Source organism: Mus pahari, chromosome 2, assembly GCF_900095145.1.
Source record: "Mus pahari chromosome 2, PAHARI_EIJ_v1.1, whole genome shotgun sequence".
NCBI classification, from domain to species: Eukaryota; Metazoa; Chordata; class Mammalia; order Rodentia; family Muridae; genus Mus; species Mus pahari.
In genome coordinates, this window is record NC_034591.1 from 67,209,871 (window position 1) to 67,223,106 (window position 13,236).

Below are 13,236 nucleotides of genomic sequence, written 5' to 3' on the forward strand. Positions count from 1 at the left end.
CAGCAGAAACCCACCTCAGCAGAAACCCACCTCAGCAGCAACCCACCACAGCAGAAACCCACCTCAGCAGCAACCCACCTCAGCAGCAATCCACCTCAGCAGCAACCCACCTCAGCAGAAACCCACCACAGCAGAAACCCACCTCAGCAGAAACCCACCTCAGCTTCTGCCTCTGGGCACGTGGATCACTGGTGTGAGGCTCCACACCCAGCTTGAAATTCTTGCAATTTAACTTTAAACTTCAAAGACTTTAGAAGGATGTAATTAGAGTTATGTAAACATCACCTCAGTCCAGGTTTTGAGCATTTCCATTGTTTCCTGCCCACTGACAGTCAACCTCGCCCACTTCTAGCCCCAGGGCGAGCACCCATCTGCTTTTCCTCTCCACAGAATGGTCCCCTCCGTTTTCATAAAGGCCTGGCCTCTCTCAGCTAGCCTGACAATTCCTAGGTTCACGGACATTATAACATGCAACAGTGGTTCATTCCCTTTAACCGCTAATTAGTAACCATTGCATGGATCATCCACAAAATGCCTGTGATCTGCTCATTGATTGATACTCCTTATGGCTTGCCTATCTATTTGCCAGTTGTTAGACATTCCTGTTGTTGCTGCCTTTTCTGTTATGCATAAAGTTATTAATGAACATCTTTGCACAAGTCTTTGTGTGGGCTTTTATATCTTTTATATCCCCAGAACCTATATAGAAGGTAGGCTGGACAGTCCTCACTTATAACCCCAGCACTGGAAGTACAGAGGTAGTATATCTATTGTTGGTCAGTCATTCTTGCAGAAAAGCCAGCTCCAGGTTTAGTGAGAAACCCTGTTTAGTTGGGGTTTTATTGCTGTGAACACACACCATGACCAAGGCAACTTTTAAGGACAGCATTTAATTGGGGCCGGCTTACAGATTCAGACGTTCAGGCTGTTATCATCAAGTCAGGAACATGGCAGCATCCAGGCAGGCATGGTGCAGGAGGAGCTGAGAGTTCTACATCTTCATCTGAAGGCCACTAGAAGAAGACTGGCTCTCATGTGGTTAGGAGGTTAGGAGGAGGGTCTCATTGCCCACCCCCACTGTGACATTCTTCCTCCAACAAGGCCACACCTACTCCAACAAGGCCATACCTCCTAATAGTGCTACTCCCTGGGCTAAGCATATTCAAACCACCACAGACTCTGACTCAAAATCTAAGATATAGGCTGCATAAAGACAGCCTATAGGGCTGGAGAGATGGCTCCGCGGTTAAGAGCACTGACTGCTTTTCCAGATGGTCCTGAGTTCAATTCCCAGCAACCACATGGTGGCTCACAACCATCTGTAATGGGATCCAATGCCCTTTTCTGGTGAGTCTGAAGACAGCAACAGTGTACTCACATATATAAAATAGACAAATCTTAAAAAAAAAAAAAACTTATAAAGAGATTTACCTGCAAGTAACGTATGTGTTAACACACACACACACACACACAGAGTAAACCCAGTATGATAGCCAAGCTTGTAATCAACAGCACTTAGGCTCAGTGAGAGACCCTGTCTCAAAATTTAAAGTATAGGGTGTGTAGAATGATTTATCATTTATCCTTTAGGGAGCCCTATAAGGACAAATTTGGAATTTTGGATTTTTAAAAAACACAGAAATATTGTAAGAATGTTTTCGTTTTAATCGCAGATGTGGGGATAAGAGACTGCTTGAGACTGTCCACAGAGGCTACGTTTTGCCTGGTGCCCTCCCAGAGTCATGTTTTGCCAGCTGAAGATAGTTCCTGCAATTGTGTGACTTTTAGAATTCTGGGAACTTTTCAGAGGGTATAGAAATCCTAGAGGCCTGATAGGTTAGTTGGTGGTTTTTGCGGGGGCGGGGGGATGTTGGTTGTGGTTTGTTACTAGTCTTGCTCAAAGAAGAAACCAGAAGAAAGAAATTAGATTCAAGGACCTGTCCCTCCCCTCTATTCTTCCTCACCTATCTAATGTTAGGGGGTGCAACTGAGGGGATAAAATGGTGGGAAAAAGAAGAGCCCACAACGTAGCCAAGAACAGCTCCAGAGGCTCAGATGTGTACCTCCACTCCCAGCCTGTAATCAGCAGCACTGAAGAGACTAGGCAGGAGACTAAGGAGTTCCAGGCCAGCCTGGGCTAACAGATGACATGTTATGTTTTTGTTGTTCGATTTTATTTTGTTTTTAAGAAACAAAGACAGATATATACGGAAAAAATATTGTTCTTCTTGATTAACCTTGTTGACCTGAAGACCTGTGTGCAGGCTGGAGTTGACAAGTTCTAGCAGGACCGCCAGGCTGGACTACATTTCCCGTGAGCCTCTCTGCCTCCGCGAAGCGGCAGCTGTAAAAGGCTGCGCTAGTACGACGACACTATTCCAGCTCACCACGACCAGAGCCAACTACTGTGCCACTGCCTCCCGCAGTAGGAGAGATTAGTTTGCCGCCTCGTGTCTCCTTACCCAGGAGTCTCGGCTCCGGGAGCCTAAGTCCGGAGTGGGCCGTGGTACACTTGGAACAGGTTCGGAGGGAGGGGGTCTGCACGGCCACCAGAGCCAAGCCATGGAGCTCGGGGAGTCCGGGAAGGTAGGACGGGAAAGCACCGGGGCTACTTTCCCTTCTGTCATGCATCTGGGCTAGCGGATGAGTTAGCCTTGCAGGGACGTGGTCACTCACCTGCCTCGTCTAGGAGGCACTTACTCCTCCACGTCTGAACACCCCACCCCACTCCCCTCCCTCAGGTTATCCACCCCCTGCTTGTGGCCGCTCTGCCGGTGGTCCAGGGGTGGGGGCTAGCCAAGCATAGTGATGACCAAGTGCTTCTGTTTTCCCTTCCTCTTTTTTTTTTTTTTTGGCGTTTCGAAGAAGCTTTGCTTTAAGATATAAGAGGCTAAATGTAGGACGCCAGTGGGTGCCAGAGGGTGGCTAACGGAGAAATGAAGTAATCGCCTGGTGCTTCTTAGTTCCTCCTTCCCGGGATAGGACTGAGAAGGGAAAAAAGGACTTCTGGCATTTTCTTGTATACTTCTATTTCTAGTTTGTCTGCTTCATGAAGAATGTGGACATAGTTTAGAAACACAATCCACAAACTTGTTTCAAGGCTTGGGCAAGAAGAGCCTTTGAGATGAGAGATGAGGTACGGTAGAAAGTGGTCCAGAGCAGAAGAGCTTGACAGGGTTGCTAGCCTGTGCGCACACTGACCGAGAGACAGTCAGCCTCTTAGGATTCAGGTCTTTGGCAATGTTATTTTGTAGAGTTCTTTTGTACAGAGCCAGGAGTGCCGAGGTTCAGACTCCGGGTCTTAGATGGAATAGACAGGGCTCTTTCCACTGAGCTACATCCTCAGCTTTGCAGCCTTTCTTGAGGTTTTCTTTTTTTTTGGGGGGGGGGTGAGGTGCGTGGGGGCACAGAATGAATTTTCTCAACAAACTTTTTCAAGTGCTATGAGACTTTCTCTCCCCCTTTGTCCTTCTCCACTTTCTGTGTTCATTTAATAACCATTTGTACTATGAGCTTTGCATTGAATAAGATGTTGGAAGTACAAGATGACAGAGAAGGAACCTTATTCCCCAGAGAACCCTCCTGTAGTTCCCACTTGAGTGACTTGGTGAGCCTGGGAAGGTTGGCCTAGGAAAGAGAGAAGGTGAGGAGTGTGTCTGGTGCTGTGACTTTATCTGGAAAGGTTTCTGCCTTAGAAAAGCAGTTGTTTTTGTTTGTTTTGCTTAAGCATCTCTTCCACCCTCCCTTTCCTCCAGTCCACTAGCTACAGACATTTTTCAGATCAGGCAGTCTAGAGAATATCTGGGTGAAGGCAAGCTTGGCTGGACCCATAAGGAATGAAAGCTATTTGGCCAGCCTGTATTAGTACACACAGGCATGCACTAAAAGGAATGTCCATGTCTCTTGGGTAATCTCTTCAGATTGGCTTAGATTGAACCTGAATTCAGATGAAATGGGGTAGGGAATATTTAAATTAGTGATTTAAGGCTAATTTCCAAGCTCTTCTGCTCAGTAGTAGTCTTTCTTAACCTTTAACAAGAGAGGAATATAGATATCTTGGAGGAATCAAAGGAATTTGATTTTTTTTTTTTCAGGTCCAACCACTAATTAAAAAATTTCAAATCTCAGAAATTTCTCCCTTAATTCTAGTTTGGGCTGGACGTTAGCATCTCAAATCTCAAATCCCACCCCTCACTTCCTCTAACAAGGCCACACCTTCTAAGAGTGCTAATTCCTTTGAGCCTATGCTGGCCATTTTCATTCAAACCTTGAGAGGAAGGAACATTGTGAAAACAACTGGCAGTAAAGATACATTGTAAACCAGTAAAGAGACAAAGGCCTGGCTAGAATAAAAACCTCAGACTTCTGCTTAGGTAGAGGGATGGGGTGGGGGTGGGGGTGAGGGGCTCCTGTTGACAGGGTTTTGGTGCTGAAGAGAGGAAAGTGCTAAAATAGAATATTCAGACACACTTTGCATCCTGCACAGGTAAGGGATTTCTCTTCTCCATGCAGCTTTGAGGTTTTCTACTACAGAAGCAGAAGGTGTTTGCCATAATGTAGCTTAAAAGAGGGTGCTAGGTATTTGTGGATCACTCTGGCTGAAAAGACACTTTGTTCCATGGTCAGATTCTGTCTGGTTGTGCTGCTAAAGGGATCGGATCTCAGCCTTCATGGCGGTGCCTTCTCTACCTGGGGAAGCAACAAGAAAAGGAAGCCTAGTGTCCCTGACACAAGAGTTGAGTTTTTCATTTGCTGGTTGGTTTGTTTTGAGAGCTAGGGGTCTCACTGTGTATACAGGCTGACCTTGATCTCGCCCTGCTGCAGCCTCCCTACCATTGGGCGGGTGTGCCCTGCTGTATCTTCTGGTCACAGACTTTTTTTTAAAACTTGCGCCCGGAGGAATAGACTGCATCCTGGTGAGCAGCATCCATCCACCCTGGGATGTACCTTCCGTATGATCAGGTTCTCTCTTCCACTTCTCCACGCCAATCCCCTACGCTGTCTTTGCATGTGCCCCATTCCTTTTCCTTTCAGTAGCCTTTGCAGTAGCCTTTGGAAGACTCAGTGCTCCAAGACACAAATGCTTATTTTAAGCATCTGTTTTGCAGTATCATTCCACTACTCTGTATTATTATGCTGTGTGCATATATGTGGGTAAATCAGAGGACAGATTGCAGGAGTCAGTACTCTTCTTCTACTGTGTGGCTTCTGGAGACCTAACTCAGGTCATCAGGTTTTGCTGAGGTAAAGTGTCTTTACCTGCTGAGCCATTTTGCTGGCCCCTTCAACTGCTTTTTTTTTTTTTTTTTTTTTTTTTTTTGGTTTTTTCGAGACAGCGTTTCTCTGTATACCTCTGGCTGTCCTGGAACTCACTTTGTAGACCAGGNGAACTCACTTTGTAGACCAGGCTGGCCTCGAACTCAGAAATCCGCCTGCCTCTGCCTCCCAAGTGCTGGGATTAAAGGCGTGCGCCACCACACCCGGCTTTCAACTGCTTTTTAAAACTATTCAGTTTTTACATATTTGTAGATAAAACTTCGGTAAGTCATATACCGAATAATAGTAGTTCTACTTCAATGATGAGAATGATATAAAACATTTTGTTTTGTTTTGTTTTGTTTTTTTCTGGGGCTTGGAGAGGTGGTTCTGCAGTTAAGGACACTTGCTGCTCTTGAAGAGGAATCAAGTTCAGTTTCTGGTACCTATATGGTAGATCACTAGAATCTGAAACTCCAGTTCCAGGGGATCTAACACCCTCTTCTGACTTTCCCAGGTACTAGACATCATTGGTATTCATACATTCATGCACACAAATATTGTAAATAAACAATTATTTTTTTTTAAATGAGGAGCAATTGAGAAAGATGCCTGACATCGATTTCTGGTCTACAAAATTACACATATGTGCATACACACACATACACACACATACACAATGTAAAAATATAGATTTCCAGCCGGGCGTGGTGGCACAGCCTTTAATCCCAGCACTTGGGCGGCAGAGGCAGGCAGATTTCTGAGTTTGAGGCCAGCCTGGTCTACAGAGTGAGTTCCAGGACAGCCAGGGCTATACAGAGAAACCCTGTCTCGAAATATAAATATAAATATAAATATAAATATAAATATATATATATATATATATATATATCTCCATAGCATAGGAGCTCTGACTCCCAGTGTGGAAGATGTGCCTCAGAGGAATTTGACAGGGTTTTTTCCTTTCAGGTTCCTGTGACCTTTGATGACGTCACTGTGTACTTGCTGCAGGAAGAATGGCTGCTTCTGGGTAAGCCGCAGAAGGACTTCTCTACTTCTGACAAGCTGACAGCACCTCGAGGTATGGATTCCAGCATCTCTACCACCGCCGCTAGTCTAGATCAGTGTCTCCTGTCTCTTCTGGGCCAGGGCATCCTGAAGAGTTTTTTGCAGTTATTTGACTTCTCTGGGTCACTTTGCCATCTGCTCAAGCCCAGTCCTTTTCCTCTCTGTTAAGCTGGCTGGGACCAATAGGGGATGCCTGGCTGCCTAGTGCTTTGAGCTGTTTCCCTGGGCAGGGTGGAGCAGCTTGTGGATCTGTGGAGCCCCCCAGGACCCTGGAGGGGCATAGTAGTGGTCAGAGCATTGGTTTGGCAAATCTCATCTCTCTCCAGCTCCACAAATTGATACTCAAGGCTGTCGATCTCTGAGGCCTTGATTTTCTTAAGACAATTTAATGAGATTAAATGAATCCAGAAACTTTGTACAAATGTAGGTCTTTTTCATCTTTTCTGTTTTAATTTTTAAATACACTTTTCTCTGCTTTTGTGGTACCTTTTGTGCCAAGGACAGAAGTAATTGTGTTCAAAATGTTTGTGCACATATATGTTCTATTCTAGATTGAGTATCCATAATCCAAAAATCTATAATCTGAAATACTTCAAACTCTGAAACATGCGCTCATAGGTTTTTGATTTTTGGAGATTTTACATTAGGGTACTCTACTAGTAAAGTGCAAATACTTTAAAAGCTGAACATTTTCAAAATCTAATAGTCTCCTATATCATAAAGCTCAGGCTGGCCTCAAATTCCCTATGTAGCCAACGATGACCTTGAGTTTCTGATTTTCCTGCATCTACCTCCTCCAGTACTGGGACAGAGCTCAGAGCCCTGTCCTTTCTAAACAAGCACTCTATCTGTGACTTCATTCCTAGTCCCCATGGCCCCATGCCTTTTGCATGAGGGTAATTACCTTGTGTTTGTTGAATGCAGCTTAATGACTATCCATGCCTTTCTCATTCCACAGAGGGTGGATGAAGGTGTGGGAGCTGTGACCTTAGTGTGGTGTGGGTGGTGGGATTGTAGCTAGTCTGGGTCCTGTCTCCACGTCTGCTAAATGCAGATGCAAACCACCAGGTCCCTGAAGCTCCAGATGTAAGGCAGCAGCTCACAGGCCACAGTGGCTCACAGTGGGGGTTCTGCTCCACTTCGCTTTGTTGTTTCAGCCTTCACTATTTTAGTTTGGATTCTTTAATGTGTTTAAGTTGCCAACATTGAGTCACGGGGAGTTTTCGTGTACACGCACAGCTCCCTGGCATTTCTGGGCAGGTGGGACTGTGTGCCAGTGCTGGGTCTATGTCACACAAAGTTGCCTTTTATTTACTTTTACAATTTGTGCATGTATGTAGGTACACCATGTGTGTGCCAGGTACCCACAGAGGGCAGAAGAGGGTGTTAGATCTCCTGGCACTGGAGTTAGAGATGGTTGTAAACTGCCATGTGAGTGCTAGGAGCTGGATCAGGGTCCTTTGACGCAGCCAGGGATCTTAACTACTGAGCCATCTCTCCAGCCCTTAGAACTGATGATTTAATACCATTTTAGCTTTGCCTGCGCCTCATTCTCTTGGGGGTCTCACAGCAGAGTTTCTAAACCACTAAACCAGACCACTTGGTTCTCACTGTCTTACACCACCCACAGCCTCACAGCACTGAGGATGTCCCAGGCAGAGCCCCTCCCGCTGTGTTAGGACTTGGAGCCAAGCCCTCATGGCTTTTCTGTGTTCCCAACTTAGGACCGATTGCTGCCAATCCTGAACTATTCCGTGGTTTGGGGCAAGCGACCAAGGCAGCTCCGGGGCCAGAGGAGCCTTCTGAACCATCATCCTGGTGAGTGTGGTGTGTGCAGAGAGGCCGAGGGTGTCTACAGACAAGGAGCAGGGTGGGAGCAGTAAAGGCCAAGCTGCTGTCTGCCTGTTCTCTACCAAGCACAGGAGGAACACTGTCCTTCCCACAGCCGTTACCTTGTCTGAATGCCACCCTTGCCTGCCCTGGTACTCTGCCCTCTCAACCCCTCCCTGTGGTGTTTGCCCTGTACCATATGTTTGTTTATACTGGAAATTCTAAAGAGATGCGACTATTTCACCTCCTGCTTTATTTTCAGTGCCCATAACAGTGCCTGGCACACAGTAGTAGTAAAATTATCCCTAAGTGAATGAAGAAAAGAATGAGAGCTGTTTGCTGAGTGCTAGGGTTGGCGTCTGTGTTTTAGGAGACGACAGAGTGAACACAGTTCCTCGTGTGGGAACATAGGGAGCAGGGCCCATGCCCTGTGTTAGTCAGATCCACAGACTTTGCTCTCTCTTGTGGTTTCCTCAGATAGACCACAGGCATCTTTGGACTGCTGGGATTGCAAAGAAACACCAAGTCCCACTTGTATCCCTTGTGTGACTCTTCATTTTGGTTGTAACGGCTATAAATAGCTTTATGTTCAGTTTTGTAGACTGAACAAAAACACTGAGCCCTTGGCTATTCACCACTGAAATTTAGGTTGGTGCCTACAAAGTGGCGTCAGGGAGTTACAATTGTCTATTTTATTTCCTGTATAGGAAGAAATTTCCAGTTTAGTTTGAAGAGGAAAAGCCTTCATGAGGGCGTGAGAGTTTTGAACTTTGAGTGGTTAGGGTGTAATAAAGAGAGCTAAACCCTGAGCATCAGCTGCATCATCAGATAAAACTGCAGTAGCCCCATTTATTTGCAGTGTGGACCCCACTTTTATCAGTAATGTCTCTCCATAGTTTCAGATAAGTCAACCATGGTTAATATAATACAGTAAGGTATTTTGAAGAAGAGAGACCGTATTTCCATAACTTTAATTACAATATTATTATGTTATGTATAGATGGGGAAAATACAGTATATAGAGTATGGGACCCTCCATGGCCCAGGCATCTGCCAAGGTCCTGGAACACAGTACTGGAAGACAAGGAGGACGATTGTACTCGGAGGTGCATCGCAGTTTATCAAAATGCTATCCATCCTGGGGTTGTACATATGCCCTGGGGATCAGTGCCTGTCTTGCCTTTCGGTACCTGCTCAGAGCGCTGGGGCCTCTCTGTCAGGCCCACCCCAGAGGGAAGTTCCTACAGAGAGACAGAGGGACAGTGCCGTCCAGTTCTGTGAGCTTTCTAAACCCCGTGTGCCCTTTCCCTCGGAGTGTTAGCCTATGTAAGCTGTGAATCTGTGAGGTGGCCTTGATCAAGGCGCAACGATGGCCATTTGAACCATTGTACCTAACCTTTAGTTTTTTCTTTTGAAAGAAAGCATTCTGTTAAAGCACACCTGTTTGATTTCTTTCTGCGTTAGGCAAGATGTGTGTGAGGAGTTTGAGACAAGCCGAGAATTTGATTATAATATTATATTAGATTATAATATTCTTTAGAGTAAGTAGTGTTATTTTAGACTGAGTGTGTTTCATTTTTCTCTTTCCTCAAAAGGAAAAACCCAAGTGACCTGTATGGAAGAACTTGATACGCAGGGATCCACCAGAGAGAAAGGACAGTACCTGCCACCTCAAAAGGAAGCCTGCCACGCTCACTTCAGTACTGAGAGCAGCAAGGCGGGAAAGACTGGACAGGAGGAAACAAGAAACTCCCCAGCTCTGCTCTGTCCAGAAGTCATGGTTTACAAAGTTTCCGTGGTTGATCGTGAATGAGGAACAGGCAGCTCTGTTTTGTGCCGTCTGCCGAGAATACCCATCTGTCAGGGACAGAAGGTCACGGTTAATAGAAGGCTACACAGGACCATTCAAGGTGGAAACTCTGAAATATCATGCCAAGATCAAGGCCCACATAGTCTGTGTCAGTGCCCTGGCTGCCAAAGACCCCGTCTGGACAGCTGCCTTCAGAGTCTCTGGGAGAACCCTGCAGATATCCTGGCCGTGCCTGAACACCTCCTCTCTGCAGATGACCCCACGCTCTACCTGCCAGGGCCTCTGGGGAACGTTGATGGCCTAGATGAACTCCTGTTCAGCCCAAGAGCTGAACCAGAGGATGCTTCAGGGAGTGGAGCCATCCCTGCATTGTATTTAGACTGCGAGTTGGATCTGAGGCAAGAAGAAATTGGCAGTGACATCCTCGGTCCATCAAAGAGCAGCACGTTATTTAAGGACAGAATTGATTTCTGCAGCCAGGTAACACGTTTGTTGAGCCGTAGAGAGGGGTCCATACTGAAGGTGACATAAAATGCAAGATGATGATAGAAAAAAGAATAGTAGCAGTACTCACTGGCATCCTGGGGTCACCAGAGCACACATGCTTTTATATTTTTTGATATTTTATTTATTTTTATTTTATGTAAATGAGTGTCTGCCTACGTGCGTTTGTGCATCACATGTGTGCAGTACCTGTGGAAGCCAGAATCAGATTTCAGATGCCCTGGAACTGGAGTCATAAACATTAGGAACTAGCATGTGTGTGCTGGGAACAGAACCAGGGTCCTCTGGAGGAGCAGCAAGTGCTCTTCACCAGAGCGTGTGTCTCTGGCCCGGCTCACGATCGTTAATGCACTAGGTGCTGCTTTAAATGCTTTACAGGTACTAAGTCATTTAGTAGGGACAACAGCTGGGTTATCTTCTGTTTTACAGGCAGAAAAGCCCAACCCTAACTTCTCACAGAAGGAACAGTGATCTTTATCCAAGAACTCAAGAAATGGTCCACCATAGAAACCTGAGCATAGGCCATGCTGTGATAGTCCGTATCTTTAACTTTTCTGTTTTTTTTTTTTTTTCCAAGACAGGGTTTCTCTGTTTAGCTGCTTTGTCTATCCAGGAACTTGCTCTATAGACCAGGCCGGCCTCCAGCTCACAGAGATCTGCCTGCCTCTGCCTCCTCGGTGCTAGGGTATAAAGGTATGCACCACCCGCCTGGCTTATCTTTGACTTTTTAATGTCTCAGAGTTTTCACAAGTGATGAGCCGTGTCTAAGGTTTGGCAAATTCACCACATCTGGAGAAAACTAGCTCAGGAAGAAGTGACTTCCTGGAGTCCAAAATCCATAAACTTCTGTGGCCGCTGCCGGCCTCTGCCCAGAGCCTTAGCCACCAGCCTTGTACTCTCCTTCCATCTGGTACAGGTCTGCTGGACCCCAGTGGGTGACAGTGTTCAGAGTCGGTAGCTAGGGAGTCTTTGAATGACTCACGTTTTCTCCAGCTCTCAACTATTGCCAGCAAGTAGGATTTAACAGTAAACTGTTGGTGATCAGGGGGTCAGCCGGTAGCTCACAGATAACACTGTAGAGAGTCTTTTACCATGGTGGAGTTTTTCCACAATCCAGAGGAAGAGCAAAGCTTCTCTTCATGTTCTTCTCAGTTCTCAGGGTGAGGAGGCAGTAAGAACAGGTCTGACCTTCAGGGCCTCAGGACTCTGGGAATGTGGTGTGGGTAAAGCCCTCCTCAGTTATGAGTATCTCTAGTTCTTTTTAACTGCTGCATCCTTCACATCCAGCTGGGGTCTCATGGAGACAGTCAGTCCCCTCTCCAGCCACAGTGGGTATAAGGTGACCTCGGGATTCCAGGTGGCCGTGTACAGAGACGCTCTTCTCCTGTGAGTTTTTCTCTTTCTTGAAGAGCCTTAGATCTGACTGAGTCACTTTGGTTTAACTGCTATCTGGAGCTTGTGGATTTGATGATTTTTGGCAGGGAATTCATTCCTGAGCCTCTTGGTGGGCTTTCCAGGGGAAAGGTGTCTTCAGAAGGCTGCAGACATGCCTCGTGTCTCACTCCAACAGTGGGCTGCTCTTTGTGGCGGGAGCCTCCTGACAAGGAGTGGCCGAAGGCTTCCAGGGCGGCCCGGGAGCTCCCTGCAACGTTTGAGGACTTGGCCGTGTATTTCACTCGGGAAGAGTGGAGCCTGCTGGACAGGCATAGAAGGAGCTCTGCAGGGATGTGATGCAGATGAACTCTGAGCTGCTGGTTTCTCTGGGTAAAGCTTTCCATCAGCTGTTCTACTCTACTGTCATTGGTCAGGGACCTCAGGGCAGCTGTGGCCGCCTCTCATTTTTGCCCTTTCCTTATGGGTAGAGAATGAGCCTGTCTTCTGTCTTCTGTCCCTCAGAACATGGCCTGCTTTGGGTCAATGCACTGTATCACCTCTTCATTCATCTTCCTGCCCATGCATGCCCCAGTCTTCTACTCCCATTCTTTGACTATCAGCCATATGCTGGCTGTCCAGAGCACTAGTGGCATCTGCAGGCCTTCAAGTGAAACTGAAACAGCTGAGTTCCATAAGAGGTCTGGAAGAGTACCCTGGGGCTACTGGCTCATAATGTAGGACCAGTCTGGGTATAGGAGAGAGGAGTCAAGAAGCCTGCAGAGTAGTGTTACAAGGGACATAAATCCAGGTCCCCTGGATGGAGGAAGGACACCTAGACAGGACAGAGGATGTAAATGGCATGAGCTGAGCCTGAAGACAAATGGACCCACTCCATCTCAATAGCCTGAGGCTCTTTCATCTTTTCCAGCCAGCATTAATGTCAGTAGGCCGGGGCCTTGGGAAGTTATGAGGATAGCAGAGCTGTACGGACTTCTCCTGCATGTTTCTCCTTCTTCACCTTGCATCATGGTAGCAGACACCCCAGCTTATCATGCAACATCAGATGGGAAGCGAGCTGTTGTCTTCTAGAACTGGTGTTTCCTAATTTTACTAGAGTGCACTGCAGCAGGAGTTGGCAGGGCAGGCCACTGTGTGCACACAGGAACTGCAACAGCGCCTCTCATGACTTCTGCTACGGAATGACTTCTTGACTGGCATGTCCCTTTGTTTATACTACAGCTATAATCTGGATTACTTTCTAACACTTTTTACTTTTTTCTTTTCTCTTTAGCATGTATGAGTGTTTTGTCTGCATGTGTATCTGTGTGTCATGTGTTTACAGTGCTGGTGGAGACCAGAAGAGGCATCACATCCCCTGGAACTGGAGTTACAGA

The 13,236-nt window shown here is 46.5% G+C and overlaps 1 protein-coding gene across 2 annotated transcripts in view; it reads left to right on the forward strand.

Moving 5' to 3' along the window:
• Positions 1-2,393: 2,393 nt before the first annotated feature.
• Positions 2,394-13,236, forward strand: part of Znf862 (zinc finger protein 862) — a 14,184-nt gene continuing 3,341 nt past the window's right edge. Inside the window, exons 1-4 of one of the 2 annotated variants that reach the window (XR_003843018.1) lie at positions 2,394-2,586; positions 6,226-6,337; positions 8,049-8,142; positions 9,750-10,444. Coding sequence is in view for 1 of the 2 variants with exons in the window: in XM_029534092.1 (XP_029389952.1) it covers positions 2,563-2,586; positions 6,226-6,337; positions 8,049-8,142; positions 9,750-9,783 (264 nt within the window). In the remaining variant the exon portion in view is untranslated. Of the gene's footprint in view, positions 2,587-6,225; positions 6,338-8,048; positions 8,143-9,749; positions 10,550-13,236 lie in introns of those variants that run through there. The other variant, XM_029534092.1, reaches the window with a different exon arrangement.